General features: G+C 52.6%; 1 protein-coding gene across 4 annotated transcripts in view; it reads right to left on the reverse strand.

Annotated features, from left to right (window-relative positions):
* Nucleotides 1–484: 484 nt before the first annotated feature.
* AFAP1L2 (actin filament associated protein 1 like 2) overlaps nt 485–22,120 on the reverse strand; it is a 104,609-nt gene continuing 82,973 nt past the window's right edge. For 3 of the 4 annotated variants that reach the window (XM_047760244.1, XM_047760242.1, XM_047760245.1), the window contains 14 exons: nt 19,864–20,069; nt 18,262–18,441; nt 17,428–17,517; nt 15,238–15,322; nt 14,551–14,655; nt 11,087–11,298; nt 9,125–9,270; nt 7,914–8,025; nt 5,053–5,292; nt 4,800–4,974; nt 4,353–4,508; nt 2,775–2,968; nt 2,534–2,656; nt 485–1,682 (listed from right to left, as the gene is read on the reverse strand). In XM_047760244.1, coding sequence (XP_047616200.1) covers nt 1,656–1,682; nt 2,534–2,656; nt 2,775–2,968; nt 4,353–4,508; nt 4,800–4,974; nt 5,053–5,292; nt 7,914–8,025; nt 9,125–9,270; nt 11,087–11,298; nt 14,551–14,655; nt 15,238–15,322; nt 17,428–17,517; nt 18,262–18,441; nt 19,864–20,069 — 2,051 coding nt within the window. In that variant the 3' untranslated portion in view covers nt 485–1,655. The remainder of the gene's footprint in view (nt 1,683–2,533; nt 2,657–2,774; nt 2,969–4,352; nt 4,509–4,799; nt 4,975–5,052; nt 5,293–7,913; nt 8,026–9,124; nt 9,271–11,086; nt 11,299–14,550; nt 14,656–15,237; nt 15,323–17,427; nt 17,518–18,261; nt 18,442–19,863; nt 20,070–22,120) is intronic. The other variant, XM_047760243.1, reaches the window with a different exon arrangement.

Below are 22,120 nucleotides of genomic sequence, written 5' to 3' on the forward strand. Positions count from 1 at the left end.
TACTTAAGGCCTCCTTTTTAGCTCTACCATTTAATATTGCCTTAAGCTACGTTTTTTATTGGATTTGTCCTCTTTTCAAGGAGCTAGAAATTTGATTTTATCATTTGGAAAATGAGCATATTTACACTATGAACTTTCTTAATTATTACCACTGAGGCAACTTTCCAAGTATTGATATGTCCCCCCCCCCAAGAATTATTTAGGAGTGTGTTTAACTTCTAGGAGTATTGATTTTGTCATTTATGTGGGTGACAGCTTCTGAAGATGTTTCCCATGTGTTAAATTACAGTATTAAAATCTTCTTACGCAGCTTGATTGAAGGAGACTTAAAGTCTCCTTCTAAGATCCCCCCTTATAGCTCCACCAGTTTTTACTGCACATAGTTTGTAGTTCGCTGCGTAAATAACCATGAGGTTTCCCCCTTGAAGGAGAAGTCTCCCAGGCTTGGTCCAAGTCGTCCCATGAAATACGAGAAAACCCAAAATACAACGAACATTTTATTAAAAAAAAAATCAACTCTAACTCACCACTTGGGACACCAAGTGTTTATGACAAAGGAAATAAATGCCCTGGGATTAGACAATAAGAATCAAAAGACCTTTAGTTCTCAGGAACCAGTGTTATAGAGAACTCTGATTCAGAACCCCCAGAAATGAGGCAGAGATGACAGATGACACATTTCAACCTGTATTAACAACGCCATCGGAAGAGAAGGACAGGCAGCACAAAGAACAGCACTGCCCATTAAAGAAAAGAGACCACCCCCTTTTTTTTTTTCCTTGGAAAGGTCCTGGACATTAAGGACAACTTAAAAAACAGAGACTAAGAGAGCATTATATTAAATAACTAACTCTTCTATAAAAATGGCCTCGCCACAGGACTCAATCTGTAAACACAGGGTAATCTTGTTTCTATGATAATGTAAAAAGTCAGTTAACTCTCCAAAGACACTTTTCACTGTTCTAAATTACAGGATTTTAAACATTTTTTTTCCTATATAATACAGCAAAACAATTTTTTTAAAAAAACACAATTGATTCAGGCTTGCTTTAGGATGGGAAAAAAGTCCTTGATTTATTGGGAACGGTGTCTCAGCTTGGTCCCAAATATCTTTCCCCGTGCAATTTCTCAAAAAACCACGATGGTTTTACACAGTTGAAGACAAGGACGGTTTAACCCCCGGCACCGCGAAGACTCGGATAGGCGATGACAACCAGGCGTTTCCCTCTTCCCGATCACCAGAGCCATGTGATCAGCGCAGCAGGGCCCTGCTACCTCGGTTTCTCGTCCACCAAAGTCTCAACATCAGAAGCTTTTCACTTAAAAAGCTTGATAAAGCAATTGACGAAACCGTCAAGGAAGAAACACAGGATACCCCTAAATACAGCAATGTCTTCTTTACAACCACCAGACTTAGGTCTCCAAAAAAAAAAAAAAGAGAGAGAGAGAAGCCTTTTCATTGTTGTGTTACTTCCTTTGGCTCTGCAGAGGGGGAGAGCCTCCTCTCCGCTGAGGCGCTCCATTCACAGAACCCCAGTCCTTCCTTCCTTCTTGTAACCAGACTCACCCTTTCACAGAGCTGCTGCTCTAACGAAGACTGTCAGGAAGCAGGATTGTCCCCAAGGTCCATGTTGACAGGCGATGAAGCTCGCTTCCTAACTCGCTCCTTTCTTCTCCCATTCCTAGGGTACCAGGCAAACCCCAGCAGCACCCCCCGCCCCAAAGAGACAAGTTAGTTATCTTCTGTAGCAGCCTACGTATACACACAAGACAATGGGAAGAGGGGCAGCAATTAGGGTTCTGCCTCCATGCGTGTGTCCCACTGTTTCACAGAGCACCTGTCCCTCGTGTGGCGGAGAGCGGGGGGTGAGGGATGTTTGTCACAGCACGGTGGCAGCAGTGGCTCGAGGTCTTCAGGGACTTGATAGTTAGTCACTGGTGCCTCAGAGTATCTCAAGCAGGTAAGTGGGGTGGAACTAAAGAGAGTCCACGCCAAACCCGGGCAGCTCCGGGCATGCGCTTCATCGTACAGATGAGCACAGGGTTTGTCACACAGTCTCTGTGGCCCTCGGGAAAACCCCACAGTGGCATCGGCTCCGTGTTTACCCTTCTTGAGCCTTTGCCACCAGCTGGCTGGGCAGCGTTAGGCAAATCAGTCACCTGTCTGAAACTGAGTCACTCTTTAGTTTTCAGGGCGGAAGTCCTGCAGTCACTGGGGTGTTTTTAATGGGAGGACCATGCGGCCCCGGCCTGTCTCTCGATCTCCTGATCAGCACCTGGTGGGCTGTACGGGGCTTTCTGTGCCCTCGGGCTGACTCGTAAGGTCGGAGCCGAGCGCAAGCACCCTTCTGGTGGGTCAGTGCCCAGGGCCCAGGCAAGCCCCAGACCCGGCCTCCTCCTGCCTCATCCCACTGAGAGCAGAGCCCTCACTCAGAGCAGAAAAGGGCCACCCGGGTCAGAAGGAGGCCCCCACCACAGTGACAGTGCTGCTGTCCACCCATGGGCCCAACAGAGGCCAGGAGCGACCCCTTACCTTGGCTTTCTGGAGGACGGTGCCTTTGCCCGTGACCATGACCGACAGAGGTCTGTTCTTGAGCGCAGTGGCAGCATTGACTGGGGTACAGTCCGGGGCCAGAGTTGGGGTGGCAGCTTTGGGCTATGGCGACAGGAGAGAGCGAGGACTGAGTTAAGGGGAGGGAGGTGTGACCCAGTCCCCTGAGTCCGATCCAGCAGGCCCGGCCCACAGCACCAAGGAACGTGGCTCCCTGACTCACACGGGGACTGGCATTCTCCAGGTGGGTGGTGTCCACGGTGGTGCCCAGCGTCACGGGCCCGGCCTCGGCCTTCTTCAGGTTATCCTTCACCTCCACAATGCTGAGCTCCAGGTCCACGCGCCTGCGCTCCTCCACCCTGCACTCCTCATCCATCTCCTTCAGCTTCTGCTCCAGGCTGGCCACTGCCTCCTTGTCTGCAGAGAGAATGAAGCCGGCTGCAGGAATAGCCTCGGCCAGAAGCCCTGCCGGGAGGAGGCAGGATTTGCACCCACCGCTGCTGAAACAGGACCCTGGGTGGCCGTGGACCACAGCTCTGGGTCCCACACACTCTGTGGGGTGGGCAGCCTCCAAGCCCAGGTCCTGCATCAGCAGATGGACAGCCCCGGAGCCCAGATCCTGCGTCAGCGCTCTGCAAAGGCCCCGGAGGAAGAGCTCAGCCTTCACAAAAGGGCCTGAGTCCCAGAGGCTCTTAGAGACTTTAGAGATTGTTTTGATATCTGCTCTTGTGACAATGACCCCAACCAAAGGGAGAGAGGAGCTTTACGGATGACCCTTGGAGGAAGGCTGGGCTGTTTCAACCTGCCCCACACAATTGCCCCAATCCTTCTGGCACGTGGTGCTTCCTAGGGCCTAACACAGCAGTGTGTCTCAGTCCTGCCCTCTGGTCCTGGCTGGATGGAAAGGAAACCCAGTGATTGTCTCCTGGCCTCTGGGCACTAGCAGCCAAGACTGCCCAAATCCCCAAAACCAGTGGGCACACATTTATAAACAACAGAAAGATCTGTGGTTGCCTGGGGATAGGAGGATTGAGGGGAAATAGGTATGGGTGATGAAAATGTTCCAGAATTGACCGTGGGGACGGCTGCACAACTCGGAATATACTGAAAACCATCGAGTTGTACCCTGGAAATGGGTCATCATACAGTCTGTGGATTATCTCTCAATAAAGATATAATATTAATGTAATTTGTGCCCCCATGACCTTTGTCCACCAGTCATGTTAGAAGCTTCCCAGGCCCCCAAACTGTTTATACTTGTGGGTGCGAGACGGCAATTTAAACATTAAATGAGCACAGAGTCACTCTCTAAAAACTAAGTCAAATGCAGCTGAAAGGTCTTCCAAGAGACAAGCTGCTGGGAAACAGCTGACAAATGATATGAGGCTGATGTGGAAAATAATCTACAAGGATTCGAATTTCTTTAAAATGAATAAAACTTAAGACACGTGTATAAGAAACGATGGGAGCTTAAGAAGGAGGCATTAAAGGGGTGGTTAATGCGTGAGCGCTGATCCAGAGCGCAGGAAAAGGCGAAGACGGGCCAAGAAATACGTGTTTGTTTAAGTGAGAATCAAACATTTAAGATCTAAACACACAGATTTAAGAGTTCCTCCTTGAACCAGCTTTTCCAGCACGTCCTGGTGCAGGACAGCAGCCTTTGAGACAGGATGGAGGGGAAGACTGCAGGGAGCATCCACCTGTGCCAAAGGCTGACAGGGCTGCAGACCAGGTGCGCTGATCTGGATTCTGCCCGCCCCCCCGCCAAGAGCCCAGGCCCCTCGCCTGGGGACCCCGTTACCTGTACACTTTAACAGGGTCTCCTTCAGCTCCCGCTTCTCCTTTCGGAGCTGAGCCAGGTGCCCCCGGATTTCTTCCTTCTTCTTCTCGAGCCTCTCCTTCTCCTCCGTGTACCGTTTCACCTCGGCTTCTGTCCTGTTCTTGCCAAGCTTGATCTCTACAGAGCCAGAGAGGCGGGGGGACCCCCGGGTCAGCCACACTGGCCCATGCGAGCTGTCCCAGCCCACCCCACAGGCTCAGGTGGAACCCAGGCCTTTGGTGGCAGATTAGAGCTGGACACCAGGCTTGCCTGGCAGGGAGAGAGGAGGCAACTTGGTCCACCCTTTCTCTGCTGTGTGATCTCAGGCAAGTCCCTTCACCTCTCTGAGCCTCTGTTTCCTCATCTGAAAGGGAGGGAAGCAGGCTAACTTCTCTAAGCCAACATTCAGCTTTTATCTAGCATAGGCACCTGCATTGGTTGCCTTCAACTTGTCCTTCACAGGTGGGCTGGCCCCGGCTGGGGCATTGGCCACAGCATCCGGGCAGCTTGGTGGGATGGAGATTTTCTGCTGGTCAGTCTGGCTTTTGACGGCTGTCGGCCTAGGGGAAGTCTCCTCAGGTTCCAGACTCTCCTGCTGCACCTGCTTTGGGAGAAAGCACGACTCAGCTGGCCCAGGGCCCGGCACAGGGAGGCCGGCTCACCTGCTGGGGGCAGCCTGTACCTGCAACTCAGGGTTCTCTGGAGACTTTGCGAGGGGCTCATCAGGGGTGGGGTCTGGGTCTGCAGGGAGGGCCTCCACCGGAGGGTCCTGCTGGGGCGGCGTGGGGGAGGGGGCCCGGGCCTGCACCCCGCTGCTGCCGTGCAGGAAGGACTTGACGGGCGTGAGGTCCAGGTATACTCGGTCGGGGTCGGACTCGCTCGGAGCATCTGTCGCAGGGGCAGCTTCCTCGGGGGGTTCCGCCTGCACAGGAAAGAGTCAGGTGGCTCTCACTGCCTCTGATCCCGGGGGGCTGCAGGGGGCACCAGCCCTGCTGCAAACCTCTGTCCCGGCCCATGGAGTTCACAGGACCTCCTTCCTGGGGAGCCTCATACTGAGCTGGATTAGAATGCTGGGGTTTGAGTCCTGGGTTTGCTGCTGTAGAGGTGGCAGGCCCAGGAGTAGTACCTCATTTTCCTGACCCTTCTTTCCTCCTCTAGAGAAGAGACAGTAGCACCTCCCTGTAAAGTGGCCGGGATGAAAGAGAAGCCCTTGGCACAGCACAGAGGCTCAAGCCCGCTTATTGGAACCTGTTGTCAGGGTGATTATTCCAATCTGAGCCTCAGAGGCTCATGAGCTCTGACAGCTACAGGTAAGAGAATGAGATGGGAACACCTCCTCATACCATGCACAAAAATAAACTCGAAATGGATTAAAGACCTCAGTGTAAGACCTGAATCCATAAAACGCCTAGACCAGAACATAGGCAGAACACCCTCGGACATAAATCCTATCAGTACTTTTTTGGATCTGTTTCCTAAGGCCAAAGAAATAAAAGCAAGAATAAACAAATGAGACCTAATTACAAAAGCTCCTGTAAAAGCTTTGGTACAGCAAAGGAAGTCATCAACAAAACAAAAAGACAACCTATAGAATAGGAGAAAATATTTGCAAAATAAAATGACTGACGGGGCTGATGTCGAAAATATATTAATAGCTCATGATTTCCTACTAAAAAAAAAAAATTGGAGTTCTCTTGTGACACAGCAGGTTAAGGATCCAGCATTGTCATTGCAGTGGCTCTGGGTCACTGCCTGTGGTACAGGTTTGATCCCTGGCCCAGGAACTCCCACATGCTGCGGGCGAGGCCGAAAATAAATAAGCTTACCATAAGACAAACAAGCAAAAAACAGGCAGAAGACCTGAATAGACACTTTTCCAAAGAAGACATATGGTGAGCTCATAGGCACATGAAAAGATGCTAATTATGAGAGAAATGCAAATCAAAACCACAATGAGACAGCACCTCACACCTGTCAGAAAGGCTATCTTCAAAGAGCCTACAAATAAATAACAAATATGGAGAAAAGAGAATCCTTGTATACTGTCGGTGAGAAGGTAAACAGGTGCAGCCACTGTGGAAAACAGCACAGAGGTTCCTCCAAACACTAAAACAGAACTAATAGGATCCAGCAATTCTACTCCTTGGTATATATAATATATCCGGGACAAGCAAAAACACGAATGGGAAAAGAGACATGCACCTGTGTTCACAGCAACGCTACTTAAAATAGCCAAGATATGAAAGCAATTCTAGTGCCCATCAGCAGGTGAATGGAAAAGAAGATGTATGTATGTATATACACATATATACATACACAAGGGAATATTACTCAACTGTTAAAAACTAAAAATTCAGCCACTTGCAGCAATGTGATGGACCTAGAGAATATAATGCTTAGTGAAATGAGTCCGACATGAAAAGACAGATGCTGTATGTTATCACTTTTATATGAAATCTAAAAAATAATACAATCAAATGCATAGAGCAAAACAGACTCACAGGCGTTCCCGTCGTGGGGCAGTGGTTAACGAATCCAACTAGGAACCATGAGGTTGCAGGTTCGATCCCTGGCCTTGCTCAGTGGGTTAGGGATCCGGCGTTGCCGTGAGCTGTGGTATAGGTTGCAGACGCGGCTTGGATCCCCGTTGCTGTGGCTGTGGTGAAGGCGGGCGGCTACAGCTCTGATTAGACCCCTAGCCTGGGAACCTCCATATGCTGTGGGTGCGGCCCTAGAAAAGGCAAAAAGACAAACAAAACAAAACAAAACGAAACACAGACTCATAGAAAAAGACAACAAACTACTGTTGATCACTAAAGAGAGGGAAGGGAGGAAGGACAAGATAGAGGTGTGGGATTAAGAGATGCAAACTACTCTGGATAAAACAGATAAACCATGAGGGGGATTAGAACCATTATTTTGTTATAACTTTTAATGGCATATAATTTATAATCATACATACTATGATGTATACCTGAAGCTAATATAATATTGCAAATCAACTATACTTCAATTAAAAAAAAAAAAAAAAAAAGGGCTGGAGTTCCCTTCGTGGCTCAGTGGTTAACAAACCCGGCTAGGATCCATGAGGATGCAGGTTCGATCCCTGGCCTCACTCAGTGGGTCAAGGATCTGGCATTACTGTGGCTGTGTTATAGACAGCAGCTGTAGCTCTGATTCGACCCCTAGGCTGGGAATTTCTGAATGCTGCAGCTGCAGCCCTAGAAAGCAAAAATAAAATAAAATAAAAAGAGCTAACAATATCACCACTCCCAATACCACACCCTCTACCCGTGAACTGACCAGAGTGGTTAACCAGCTCTTTCATCTAGACAAGTCCCCAAGCCAGGCAGCTGGCGCAGCCCCAGCATACATAAGAGGACTTTGTGGCACCTTGGTTTCAACACTGATGGCCCTGTGGGTGACTTGGAGCCCATCCCTCTTGGGGACCATCTAATGGTCTCTGGCACTGAGACACAAAGGCACTGAGGCTTGGCAGGAGGAGGAGGGGCAGCCCCAGGCGGCTGCTGGTGGCATCCTTACCGAGGCCGTCAGCTCCGACATCTCCACATCATCATACAGCAGCTCCTGGCGATCCTGGCTGGGCAGGCCGTCGATGTAAGTGTTCGGCTCCGAGAACTTTCTCTGCATCAGTCTGGAAGACACGGCAAGAGAGGGTAAATGCCACCAGCCTCAAAGCATTCATAGCAGTGAGAGCTATGGCGAAATCCGTGGGCTGTGCAGGAGACCTGGGGACCAGCACTGACCTCATTTTAAAATGAATTTTTTTTTCTACTTTTTAAAGTTTTTTGGTCATGCCCTTGGCTGGGCCAGGGATCAAACCCATGCAATAGCAGTGACTTGAGCCACTGCAGTGACCATGCTGGATCCTTAACCCACTGAGCCACACGGGAGCTCCACGAATCCGTTTGCTTAGGGTTACCTCCTCTCTCTCTCCCCAGGGCCTTCTTATTAGAATTCCCGTTCCAAATTTCTCTTCCAGGAAAGCAGGCGTCCCTATCCACCTCCCTCCTCTTAGGCTCCTTTGCCGTCTTCTCACCCCTATTTCTCCCTTTCAGGATCTCCTTCCAACAACAAAATCCTTTCTCATTTTATCTGTGCGGCACACGGCATGCTTGGGGCCTCACTGGCCAGATGGCACTTTCTGCATTTCGTACCTCAGAGAGCAGATTCTGTTCCAGTGGCTCGGCTGGCTGCCACATCTGCTCACCCCTCCCCGCCCTGCCCTAGGACCACTTCTCCCGGAGTTAGTTTGCTGATCCAAGAAGCAGAAGTGCCACCTCTGCCCTGCTTCTTCCAGGGTGTGCTGGGACCCAGCGAGGGCTCCATGGGCAAATGCTGCCTCAGCAGAAGGAAAGCGGAAGCCAGCAAAGGCGCCGGCTCTGCCTTAAGGAGCTGAGAGTGTCTAACCAGAGCTGGATGCTGTGGCTGTCCCTGGGCCAGAGGCCTGGCTCAGCTCCTGCGGGGCCCTCCTGAAGGCTGCTCCCTGGCCCTGATCTTTTTGCTGCGCAGAACAGGTTAACCAGCTCTTTTATCTAGACAAGTCCCCCAAGCCAGGCGGCTGGTACAGCCCCAGCATACATAAGATGACTTCGTGGCACGTCGGTTTCGACACTGATGGCCCTCCCAGCTGCCACACTGCTCAGCTGCCCACCAGGGCCCCTTCTGGGCCTGGGTCTGGAAGCAAGGCTGGGCATGGGAGGGTGCAAAGCGGGAGGTCCCTGAATACTCACAGCAGAGAGGTTTTGGCGGCGCTTACAATACAGGAAACCCTATCGGCATCCACATAGTCGTAGGTAAATTCTTCCGGGTCTGTCTTGGAGCCTGACTCCGAGAGCAGGAGGCCTAGCCAGTGGCCCATTTCCTCGGAAGTCTTGGCCTGGGAGGAGGCCGAGAAGGACATGAGCGGGGCTGACCGTGCAGCCTGGGGCCCAGCCTCTCCCCAGCCCCACCCTACACAAGGCCTCTGACTGTGAGGCCCTGGGGCCAAGCTCCTCATTTTCACTAGCACGTCCCATCCTCCGGGGACCCGAAATAGTATTTCCTGCTACTAGTGACACCCTAGAGTGACCTCAATGATGCTGTGGACATTTGTGCCAAGTATGACACGTGATGCTAATATACATCTATTTCCAGAAGGCTAATGAACCCCGAGAGGCCTGGTAACGGTGTATCTTGGGTGACACCTCTCTTTTGTGAATGATCACATTTCAATTTCAACAGCTTTAATTCATGCATGTAATACTACCGGATCCCTGCTAAGAAATATCAAAATGCGAATTTATTTTTGTTTACGGTTTCAGTATACACCTTACACCAGGTCAAATCGTTCAGACAAATCAGGAACTAAATCCCCGTGACGTTGGTGCCTATATTTTCCCAGGAGACAACACAGCATTCTCATCAAGTGTACCTGCTGGGTATTTCTATTTAAATGCCAAGATTGATTCTTGGCTTGATAATGAGAAAGCCCTGGAAATTCTATGAATATTATGCGTTTTCTTTCATGAGGAAAAACAGCTATCTGACTGGCATTGCTCAGTACAGCTCTGCCACCCCTTTGCCCTGTTTTCGTGATCGGAGGGGGTAGCTGAAAGCGGATTTCGACATTAATTGCTTTCCTTTTCCTACTCATTTTCAAGTGGATTTCTCAACACAGCTTTTCTTTGGATGGCCTGTAGTTCCTGCTGCGACCATCCCTGCCCTGGACAATGGTAACAGCTTCTCATTTTATCCCTTCCTACCCCCCCGCCCCCGGCAGCTGGAAGAAGTGTCTGGGAAGCCAAATCTGAACAGGCCACCTTCCCTTGAATCCCTTCAGGGTCTCTCTCCCCTCTTAGGATCAGCCTCGCTTTCCTCCCCACCTCTCCTGCCCCACACAAGCTCTCCCTACTTAGCGCCCACCTGCCCAGCACGTGGACTTCCACACATATTCACAGCACCTGCCCCACTGCTCTCTGGCAACTGGCCTTAAGTAATCGATGGGGCAATGAAGAACATCTCACTCTTGTACTAGGAATGTAAGTTCCACTTCTTCACCATATTATTGTACTGAGTAGGTATCTGTCAATGGGATGGATGGATGAAGAGGGATGTGGATCTTTTAGCCACCAGAGGGCAGCATTGGCGCAAAATCTGGAGGAAGACCCCGGGGATACAGGGCTAGGTGCACAGGAGTGGACTGGGGTGTGTTCTTAAACGCCTGTAAAGCCTTCTGCTGGGGACTGCCCAGCTCATTGCAAGGTATTATGTCACCTCTTATTTTTATAAATGGAACATAACATCAAACAGGGGGGGGAGTGGGATTACTGTCATTGTATCACCAACCTTATTCTCCCCCAAGATAAGCCCTACTGGTTGGCATGTTAATGTACTGGTGATACACAAACAAAATCACAAACCCGCTTTGAATCCCCAGAAAGTTTTTCCAGCAGCTCAGGGAGTTATAAATACTCCTCTTGCCCTGAGTGCAGGAAATAGCTCATTGTCCCGGTCCTATAACTCCACCACCCTGAGGTCAGAAAGGGAATGGAATTTTTTTTTTTTTTTTTAAATGCAAACAATCTCAGGCAAAGGAAGTACAAATAAAGCCGCTGGGTGGACTCTCCCATTGTGGGGCTGTGGTCCTCAGGACCTGTGGCAAGGGCTGTGACCTTGCCCCCGGGCCCTGCCCCTCCCCCACGGGCCAGCACTACCTCGAGCTTGGCCAGCTCCTCGCCGTTGTGGAGGATGCGGAAGGAGTAGAGGTGGTCCGGGCTCGGGTCTGGGACCACCTCACAGCCCACCAGGCTGAGGGGCTGCTGGGCCGCCTTGCTCCGGTTCCGGTCCTGGTAGATGTACAGGTGACTGTCCCTGACAGAGCACCAGCGCGACTTCCACTGGCTGTTCACCAGCACGTTCAGGTAACCTGCGGGGAGGGATGCAGCTGAGGGGGCTGGGTGGCGGGGGGCGGCCAGGGATGCCTCCAGCCCCCTGAGAGGCTCCTCCAGAATCTCTGTTCTAAGACTTGCCAGGCTTGGAGTTCCCGTCGTGGCGCAGTGGTTAACGAATCCGACTAGGAACCATGAGGTTGCGGGTTCCATCCCTGGCCTTGCTCAGTGGGTTAGGGATCCGGTGTTGCCATGATCTGTGGTGTAGGTTACAGATGTGGCTCAGATCCCGAGTTGCTGTGGCTCTGGTGTAGGCTGGCGGCTACAGCTCCAATTCGACCCCTAGCCTGGGAACCTCCACACGCCACGGAAGCAGCCCAAGAGATGGCAAAAAGATTAAAAAAAAAAAAAAAAAAGACTTGCCAGGCTTTGCCCGAGAAACGTTCCAACCTTGCGGAGGCTGTGAATCGGACTTTCTCCCTCCTTTGCATTAGCAGCTTAAACCTTTTGAAGGTGGGCAGCACAGCACTACTGGTTTTTGGAAAGTGTGTAGAAGCAAGTGAGTTGGGTCTTAGACTAGAGGAGGCCGTGTGTGTGTGTGTGTGTGTGTTGGTGTGCATGCATGTGCAAGTGGAGACTCCTTCACACACACACCCCTGCCTCCCTGCCTCATCTCCAGGCTCGAAGGCCTGTCCTCCTCCCTGCCTCCACCGGCGGCTCAGGCCCCGCGCAGGAAGCTCACCCCAGCCACATGTCCTAGCTGCAGGTGCAACCCCCTCACCTTGCAGACTCAGTTTCCTCAGCTGCTCTGGCAACCTCGCCATCCCTGGGCCACTCAATCTCAGCCTGCAAAGTCCTCCTCCCCTCAGCCAGCTCCTCCTCCTCCTCCCAGAGGTGGCCGGCCTTGGCCCTCCCAGCTCTACTGCCTTCAGAACCCTTGAGTCCTCAAACAGTGACACTCTGCTCCCAAGTAAGCCTCCCAAGCAGACACAGAGCTTGTCAAGGCCAGGAACTGGGCACATTCGTCTCCAGTGCCCAGATCTGTGCCCTGTGGTCTTTCCACCAGGGACTGCTTCTTTCTCTGCCAGTGCCGGTGGGGGCACCCCTCACGCCATCCTTTCTTGTGTTTAAATGGTTGCATGTGTTGGGTTCAGATGATAAGCCTTTCCCTCCCCCATGATGTTATGGAGCTCACATCATGTGCCAGGCACAGCCTTGTCCCAGGTGCTACAAAGATGAAGGGTCTTTCGGCCCCTCTGCAGGAGGCTGACAGCTCTCTGCGCTGCTCACCTTCCCAGAGGCACAGTCTGACAAAGAGGTTATGCCTTCTCCATCCTTGGGGATCAGCAGCTGCTCTCACCTTAGCTGGGATGAACTGGGCCCAGGCAGCAGCGTCAATGTGGATGGCCACCTTGGCACCCAGCCCACTGCGAGACACACAGTGGAGACCAGGAATTTCTCAGAGCCATGTGACTGTCACATCACCATAGTAAGATGGGGAGTTCCCGTCGTGGCTCAGTATTGACGAATCCGACTAGGAACCATGAGGTTGTGGGTTTGATCCCTGGCCTCACTCAGTGGGTTAAGGATCTGGCGTTGGCCGTGAGCGGTGGTGTAGGTTGCAGACCAGCTCCGATCCTGCGTTGCTGTGGCTCTGGTGTAGGCCAGTGGCTACAGCTCCGAATGGACCCCTAGCCTGGGAACCTCCATATGCTGCAGAAGTGGCCCAAGAAATGGCAGAAAGAAAAAAAAAAAAAATAGTAAGACAGAAGTATGTAAGCCCAGAACCTGGAACCCTGGTTCATTCAGGCAGGTGCCCCACTCGCCAGCAGCATTCTCTAGGCCAAACAGAACTCTGGGTGCAGAAGCAGGGAGCCCAGACGCCGAGTCCCAGGAAGAAGGGCATCTGCGTTCTCTCTGGCCCTGTCCCCAGCCACAGAGGGCAGGATGCTTCACCACTGAGTAACTTCCAGCCTAAGCCAGCTGCATCTCCCAAAGTGACTCACTGGGGCCAGCATCATGCCTCGAGGCTGCAGGGGCAGAAGCAGGAGGCTCGCAGTTAAGGCCACATCTGCCGTCTTCCTGTTCCATCTGATCCCAGGCTGCAGCCACAAAGCATGGAGCTGAACTGGGACTCAGGAGGAGAGCCAGGGCTGGGACATGGGTTCCAGGAGGAGGAGGGACAGGCCCAGAGATGGTCAGCAGTGGCCTTTAGGCCCTGGGGGGACGTAGAGCAGTGAGCCTCAGGCTGGAAGCCAGGATATTGTCTGGAAAAGGTCTTTCTCCCCTGGCCTTGGTTTCCTCAAGGTTGAGTAAGGGCAGCAGAGCCCCCCTCTAAGGCCCCCCAGCACCTGCACACACCCTCTGTACTTAGAACACAGGCTTCTGTCGTCCCTGTAACAGGTGTCACCAGTGCTCCTCTCAGAGTCTTGTTCCTGCCCCCGGGGGCCCTCCCAGCCCTTTGGGCTCCTGCCCTTCCTCCAAGGCTCAGGTCCAGGAAGCCAGTCCTTACTCTGTTCCCAGAGTAAGAAAGGTTCTTTCTGTCCCTGAGTTCCTGTAGCTACTAAGACAGCACAGTGTGTGGTTATAAATATAAAAAGCCATCTTCTCTTTTTCTTTTTTTTCGCCTCTTTTTTCTCTTTCTCTCTCGTTCCTTCTTTCTTCCTTCCTTTCTTTCGCTTTTTAGGACCACACCTGCAGCTGATGGAAGTTTCCAGACTAGGGGTCCAATCGGAGCTGTAGTTGCCAGCCTCCATCACAGCCGCAGCAGCGCCAGATCCGAGCTGCGTCTGTGACCTACACCACAGCTCACGGCAACACTGGACCCTTAACCCACGAAGAAGGCCAGGGATTGAACCTGCATCCTCATGGATACTAGTTGGGTTCGTAACCCGCTGAGCCACAAGAGGAACTCCCGCCATCACCTCTCTTGAGCTTTAAGCTCTCAGGGCTCTGCCTCCGTCTGCTTGGTCCCCCTTCCCTGACACTGTGCCTACCACGCTCCATACATACTGGTCAAATGAACATAACTTTAAGGACCTTTAGAGGACAGCCATCAGTTACCCATCAACCTCCACAAAGGAGCCAGCCTTGCAGCAGGAGGGATGGGTAAGGCCTAAAGAGCTGCCTGCAATGAAGATCAACAGAAACTGTGGGCAGGGGGCCCACCCACCCGAGGGGTGTCAGAGTGAGACCCAGAACCCCTGCTGGTGGCTGAGCTGCCCGCCTGGAGACCTGTGGCAGCCCAGGGAGAGCCCGCCCTCTGGCCCAGGAGGTGGCTGGGGTCTTACTGGCTGTCTCGAGGGACCTCTCCTGAGGCTCCAGGGAGGTAGATTTCTTCCTGCCCAGGTTCATCAGGTTGCTGAGCTTGAGGCCAGCAGAACATTTTTTCTTGACTGTGGAGATGAGAGAAAACACCATCAGCCTTGCACACAGCCTACCGGTGTGCCCTCATGGAGACGGAAAAAATAGCAGAACCATTCCCATCAAGTCTATACACACACACACACGTCATAGCAGAACTATTCCCATCAAGTCTGCCTCTCCCTGTGAGCATGTGCACACATGCGCATGCACACGCATGCGCGCACACACACGTCTGCTCCCCAAACCAGGATGCACAGGCCAGAGTCGGGTGTCCCTAGACTCACACCCTCGAGAGAGAGGCAACCAACCTCTCATAGAACATGTCAGCCCTGGAGAAGCTTTGCAGCCTGAACTGGCTCAGAGAGTTGACCTCGGGTTAGCAGATGAGAAAAAAGAATATTCTACCCCCAGCAGTTCATGAAACTTAACTTTGCTTTGGTCCCCTCTCCCTTTCTCTGGCGTCTATCAGCTGCTTATGTCTAAGCAGTTCAGGAATCGGAGGCGTATTGGAATTGGCTGTTAAAACCTATTAGGGTTGAGCCAGAGAGCTGAGCCTCACAGCTTGGGGTACCCCCCACCCCACCCCCGGCTGACAGCCAGAGCGCTGATACCATCTTTGGTCTCCGGGACCTCAGGGTGGCCATCTGTGGAGCTTCCGTACTCCGAGGCGGACAGGTACTTCTCGTTGATATCTGGCTGTGGAAGAGAGAGAAACAAGTGGGTGATGGCGTCTGGGGATGATTCTTGGGTCACCTTGGGGTCCAGGTCACCGGTGGGACATGGCCAGGCTTCCCTGGAGGACCTGTCTTTGCCCTCCCTTCTGCGGTTCCCCGGAGCGCCTTCCTCTTCTTCAGCTACTGCACATCCTGGCCACCAGTTCTCAACATGACTGCTCCATGCGATGTCACAGCGCCCCGTAGCCAGTGGGGAGGGCAGGGAGCCGGCCCCAGGGCGCATTGGAATCAGCACCCCAACTGAAGCCAACTGGCAGGTGGGGAACCGGCCATACCAGGAGCTGGAGGACATCTTTTCAGAACTGACTGTGCCACCAACTTGCGGTCTTTGGAGAAGGGCTGGCTGGTTGGCACGGGGTCGGACCAGGATCCGAATGCCAGCTGGAGCATTCTCCTGCCAAGCAGGGCTTCCCTGCCCCCCACCCTGTGTATAAAATAGGGATAACATCCCTGTCTGCATTCCCAGGGCTGCTGGGGGATCAGAGACAGTCCCTGGAGGAGTGTAGTGGCTGCTGCTGTTAGAACATGAGACACTCAGAATATTGCAGTCAAGGAGGTGCCCTCGTGGCTCAGTGGAAATGAACCCGACTAGCATCTATGAGGATGTGGGTTCGATCCCTGGCCTCGCTCCAGGGGTTAAGGATCTGGCGTTGCTGTGAGCTGTGGTGTAGGCCAGCAGCTGCAGCTCTGACTGGACCCCTAGTCTGGGAACTTCCATGTCCCATGGGTGTGCCCCTCCCCCCAAACAAAGACTATTTCCTTCAAGCTTCCAGAAACACTGGCTCCAGACCTCTGGAAACTAAGGCAAGGGACTGACTCCCAACCAACAGAGCCTTTGCCAGGGACCAAGGACTCCTGTCTCTGGCCAGGGAATCAGCATTCTGGGTCTTTAGGGAGAGCCCTTGTTTCTCACCCCCATATGAAGAAATCCCTAAGTTTACTTTGACTTGTGTTTGTTTTCTTTTTCTTTCTTTCTTTAGGGGCCATATTCATGGCATATGGAGGTTCCCAGGCTAGGGGTTGAATCAGTGCCATAGCTGCCAGCCTACACCACAGCCACAGCCATGCCAGATTGAAGCTGCATCTGCAACCTACACCTCAGCTCACAGCAATGCCAGATCCTTAACCCACTGAGTGAGGCCAGGCACTGAGCCTGCATCCTCATGGATACTAGCTGGAGTCATTACCGCTGAGCCACAATAGGTATTCCTGATTTTTATTTTCTTGTCAATGTCTGAGGAATGACTAAGACAACGAAACATCTAGAAGTGCTGTGGGTTTTCCTCCCTGGAAAAGGGCCCCCTCCCTGCTCAAGGCCTCTGCTCACCCTCTGCCTTCCTCCCTGACAGGAGTGGGGACCCCCAACATAAGACACAAGCACCCTTGGCTCTTTGCACACCAGGCTTTGGGCATCTGCCTGCAAATGTCTGGGGATGTGGAATGTGATGCTGCAGTGATGGCACCCTCCTCGGCCAGCACCCAGCCTAACTTCCCTGCCTTTGACCTTAAAGCAGGAGCCCCACAGCTCCGTGCAGCTGAACACAAGGGCCACTTGGTTGGGGTCAACACCTAGGCTGTTCCCCCAACCCCTGAAGCTTCCAACAATTAATGCTGTTGTCGTGAAGCTCTCCTGGGGATGAAGTGGGAAGGAAGAGCCTTGAAAGATGCATGTCCTTGCCCAAGGACACAGGCAAAGTGACTTTGTCCTAATAAAGTATTCCCCCTGCCCCTGGCCCCAGGCCCAAAGCAAGAAAATATGTAGGTTTCCTTGCCAAGCTGAAGCTCCTACCCTGAGCCAGGCACTGTATGCTTCTTATTTATTGGGCTGTGTTGCAGAAGCAAAGCTCCCAATTTTACACCTGTAATTTTTATTTATTTTTTTATTATTATTTGCCATGCTCACAGCCTGCGGAAGTTCCCAGGGCCAGGGATCAAACCCAAGTCACAGCAGTGACCAGAGCCACAGCAGTGACAGCTCCGGATCCTTAACCTGCTCAGCCACCAGGGAACTCCTACATCTTTAATTTTTCTGGAAGTGAACTCTCCTCCGGGCAGGGAGAGGCTTACTTTTGGACAGCTCAGGCGCTGGGCATCTGGGCTGTACTGGTTTCCCTCGGATGTTCCTTCGGAAGGCAGGCCGCTCACCTCCTGGATGACCTGAGGGAAGAGGAAGGCCCTTCACAGCCAGGCGGAAGCCAGAGCCCCTCTAGGTCGGGTGAGCGAGAGGATGCAGGATTTCAAAGGAGCAGAGCACCCCTGCTCCACCCTTGGCCTGAGAGTCCCCTGGGGGCCCCAGCTGGGTGGGGGGTTGTTCCTTAGGGCCTGCCTCCCTCAGGTCCCCACGCGTTCTGGCATCAGGCTGGGGATGGGAGGGCAGAGTTTGCAGCAAAGCCCAAACGGGCCAGAGCAGCCAGCCCACAGATCAGTGAGCCCCCTCTTGTCCCATCCTCGGTGGGACTGGGTATTCGCTGTGTGTGCCAGGTGGCTCCTCGGAGGTGGGGGGTCACCGTGGAGCACCCACATGCTGCCTTGGTCCCACAGAGGTTCCTAGACTTGATGCCACAGTCCACCCCACCTCCTCCAGGGTAGAGCCTTTTAACTGGTGGTGATGGTAATGACGCCTCCCCAGTGGCCAGAAGGCACATGGATTTCAACTAGAGCCCAAGCCCAGGTGACGAGAAGGAGGCAGACCTAAGGGCTGACCCTGCGATCCGTTTCCCTAAGACAGAGGGGTACCACTTGGAACACAGGAAGCCCTGCAAACTTGAAGGATCGTAGGCCCTTTACCCCTGACCACATCCATCCCTTTTGGAAAAGGTTCAGGAGCCAGAACTGCAGGAGACCCTGGGAGCCCCAGAGGGGAGTGGGCCTGCTTTCCCAGTGGCCAGGCCCTTCCCTCACCCTGAGCCACTGCTCAGCTTGGTCCTTGCTCTGCAGGCCCAGCACGATCACGTCTGCGTTCATCGGCGTGATCTTCAGCTTGTGCTCCTTCTTCCGCACCTGCTTCTCCTTGTGCACCACGCTGCTGCCCAGCAAGTTCACGTCCAGCTGGGGACTGTGGTCCTTGGAGGATTTGTAACACTGCAGAAGGGAGGCGAGATGCTACTTGGCCAGGGTAGGAGGCAAATTCTGCAGGGGAGAGGCCGCTGGGCAGGGCGAAGGGAGGAATCAACAACAGCTGGGCTCTGCCCAACCAAACCAAAAGGCTGGGCCCAAGTGCAAGTGCAGAACTGTAACCTCAATCAGGAGCAACACTTGCTCTCAGCGTCACGGTGACCAGACAGCTGGTCAACCTCTCCCTCGAGCCTCCTCCTCCCCACTGGTCAGAGATGCCCCAGGACCCTGCTTATCCAAGCTGCTCCAACCCCGCTGCAGGCCTGCACTGACTGGCTCCTAAGATGCATCCTTTGTGGGCAACCCCCACGTCCCCAGGGTGGAAGGTACTTTTCCCAGTTCTCTGCCCCTGTGTTTCTGTTTCTTGCTCAGCTTCTCCAGCAGAGGGTCTATAGGGGATGAAGGCCAAGTTTGCCATCCGCTTAGTTAGGAGATGATCTATTAGCAGAGAAAGGAAAGGGCTGTCTTCCCTACCAGAAAAAATACATGGTGCCTCAGTTTCTCGTTTATAAAATGGGGGTTCTTACAGGGCTGCTTGACAGGATTACCTGAAAAACATCTGCACACAGCAGGGCAGGTTGGAACCAGTGAAGAAGGGGTATTTATAGTAACGGCACAAACTTTAAATCGGGGCATAAAACCAAATTGTAATTTGAAAATCACAGGAGGAGTTCCCATCGTGGCTCAATGATTAATGAACCCAACTAGTATCCGTGAGGACACAGGTTTGATCCCTGGCCTCGCTCAGTGGGTTAAGGATCCGGTGTTGCCATGAGCTGCAGTGTAGGTCGAAGACTCAGCTCAGATCCCACGTTGCTGTGGCTCTGGCATAGGCTGGACGCTACAGCTCCCATTGGACCCCAAGCCTGGGAACCTCCATATGCTGCGGGTATGGCCCTAGAAAAACAAAAAAATCAAATCAAACCACAGGAAACAGGGCTGTGGTCAGAGAACTCTCTTCTGATTCCTTATGGGTCTTATAATCAATCATTCAGAATATTCCAATTTCTGAGAAGATACCGATGCTGCCTGTGAATGCAGGAGCCCGAATTAGGGCTGCAGGATAGGTGGGGGGAGCCCTGACTGGGCAACAGGCTCCGCCCCAAACCTCCAGGGGCCGAGATGTAAGGAAGAATGAGCCCACAGGCCTGCAGACACAATATCTATGGGATGGGATGCGGGGGGGAAGGGTGGCCCTCACTGACACCTATGAAAGTCTGATGAAAAGCACTGGGCATGTTTCATTCAGAAAAAGCACATTCATCCATGCACACAAAGTTCAGCATGCAGCCTCGGGATGGGGAGAGGTCAAAACGTCCCAAAGGAAAAGGCTGGGCGCTTGGCATCGGGGACCACCCCCACCCCCACGCCGAGGAGGGGGTGACTGACCAGGAGCCTGGTGTCCTTGATGACGCACAGCTGCTTGGCCCACTGGCCCAGCCACTTCTTGCGCCACAGGAAGGCGCAGATGCGGGCGTCTCGCATCAGCTCGATGCTGGCTTCAGGCGAGGGCCACTGGTGGGGGGCTGACTTGCCTTTACTGCTCTCCTCCTCGTCGTAGGACTCGTAGGAGCTGCTCACGGCCTCTCCATCCTCTGCAAGAAGATCCCTGGGTCACGGCCCTGCCAGGTGGGGGATGTTCCTAAAGAGGCTTTGCTCCTTCCGGAGGGAGGGCGGGCAGCGGGCAGGAGCAGCCGGTGGTCCCCAGGCCACCCCCGTTCTCCGCACCCTTGAACCAGCCCACAGCCACCAACCACAGACCCAGGCAGTTTCCGGCCCCCAAGCCCCCGAGCAAAATGTCTTGGATGCTTCCTCCGCCGCAGACACAGATAATGTAAATCCAGGAGTCTCTCCCTTTTTCCTCCTTCAATCCTGTCTGATAGACACCGCCCTCAGATGAGAAGTCTAGCCCCCTCCTCGGAACCTCTGTTTCTTCAACTGAAGGATGAAGCGGGGGTGGGGGGGCTGGGGGGGATGAGCCTCTCTGTTATCCTCAGGACCCAGGAGGAAAGGGGTTACTATCTAAGGCCAGGGCTAGGCAAGCCACTCACCGCTGCCTGCTGGGTCTGCTCTGTCCCCGGTCCTGACCTGGGAGCAGAAACAAGCTGTGGCTCCTTGGAAATAAAAGGCAAACTAACCACAGCAGGTGCTGCTCTCTGGGGAAGGCGGCCACCCTTCCTTTCCTAAACGCTCTCCTCTCAGGCATGGTCCCAGCCTTCCCTGCAAACCCTCATCCTCTGCAGCCTTGTGCCTGTTCCCTCCTCACAGAACACCTCCCAGCACAAGCTTAGCCCCTTCGACTCACTTCCACCTGATGCCCTTCTTCCAGCCCCGCCAAGGAGCTACCCTCACACTTCTATTCTGTTTAAAAGAAGCCCCAGACTCCCCAAGTGCAAGTCATGCCCAATCCTCTGCCTGTTCCACATGCCTTGAGTACCGCCCCCACCACCTTGCAAGAGCTGCTCTGTCCTCCAGGCCTCACTGCCCTATTCAAGGTTAGCCATAAATAAGTGCAGGAAAAAAAAAAAAAATCAATGAAGCCCCAAAGTGCGGAACACGGAGAAAAGAGAACCCCAGGATCCAGGTCCAACCCTTGGCTCAGTACAGGAATCCTGTCTAGCATAACCCTACTCTAGCCTTTGCTTGAATTCCCTCATGGACGGGGAGCTCACTACCTCCTGATTGCTGGACAATTCCTTCCATTACTGGGCTGCTCTAACAGAAAGTGGGGCCACCATCTGCTTCCTTGTGACTTACACATACATGATGTGTCCCCCTGAATCAGAGTGAATGAAACCTCTCTTTTCTCCCCACATTACTTATCAGAAAAGAGAGCCCATGGGCCTCTAGTCTTTCCTTCTCTGGAAGCCTCCTAGCCTATCCGCAAAACTCGGTTCCTGCATATGAAGAAAAAAGATCCACATCTGAATTAGAAATACAGGGAAACAGAATGAGGCCACGGCCACAGTTACTCCAGCTACAAAGCCAATGAAAATGTGCTTTCTTTTGTTTTATTATTTCCAAAACTAAGACTTTGAATATTTTAACATCAGTTTTCTTTAAAAGCAGTCTGATATTACGCCCCTTCCAGGTTTAATAAATAAAAGTTGCACCATTCACAATTTTAGACCTATTGAATAAGCAAAGACTGAAAATAATAGTGCTACCCGGCGGGGGACCCTGAGCTCTCTTACCGCTGATAGCAACATAAATTAACACCAGCCTTGCAGGAAACAACCTGTCAGCTTGTTGTTCTGAGCATCATAAAAACATCCACACTCTTTGACCCAATAATCCCAGTCTTGGGAGTTTATCCTAGGAAACTCGTTTTTCAAAAAGGAAGGAAGGGGGGATAGGTTACATGCATTAAGATAGTTATTCAAGTGCTATTGAACAATCAGCAGCAGGAAACTGGGGGAAGTATGACTCCATCCAGTGTACCATGCAATCATAATCAGTGAAAACTACAGAGACGTGTCTGCAACTCGAGACACTTCTTAGGATGAGATGGTAAGTGAGAACGTGCAATTAACATGACACATGCAGGAGTTCCCATCACGGCATGGCGGAAACCAATCTGACTAGTATCCATGAGGATGCGGCTTCCATCCCTGGCTTTGCTCAGTGGGTTAAGGATCCGGCGTTG

Source organism: Phacochoerus africanus, chromosome 15, assembly GCF_016906955.1.
Source record: "Phacochoerus africanus isolate WHEZ1 chromosome 15, ROS_Pafr_v1, whole genome shotgun sequence".
NCBI classification, from domain to species: domain Eukaryota; kingdom Metazoa; phylum Chordata; class Mammalia; order Artiodactyla; family Suidae; genus Phacochoerus; species Phacochoerus africanus.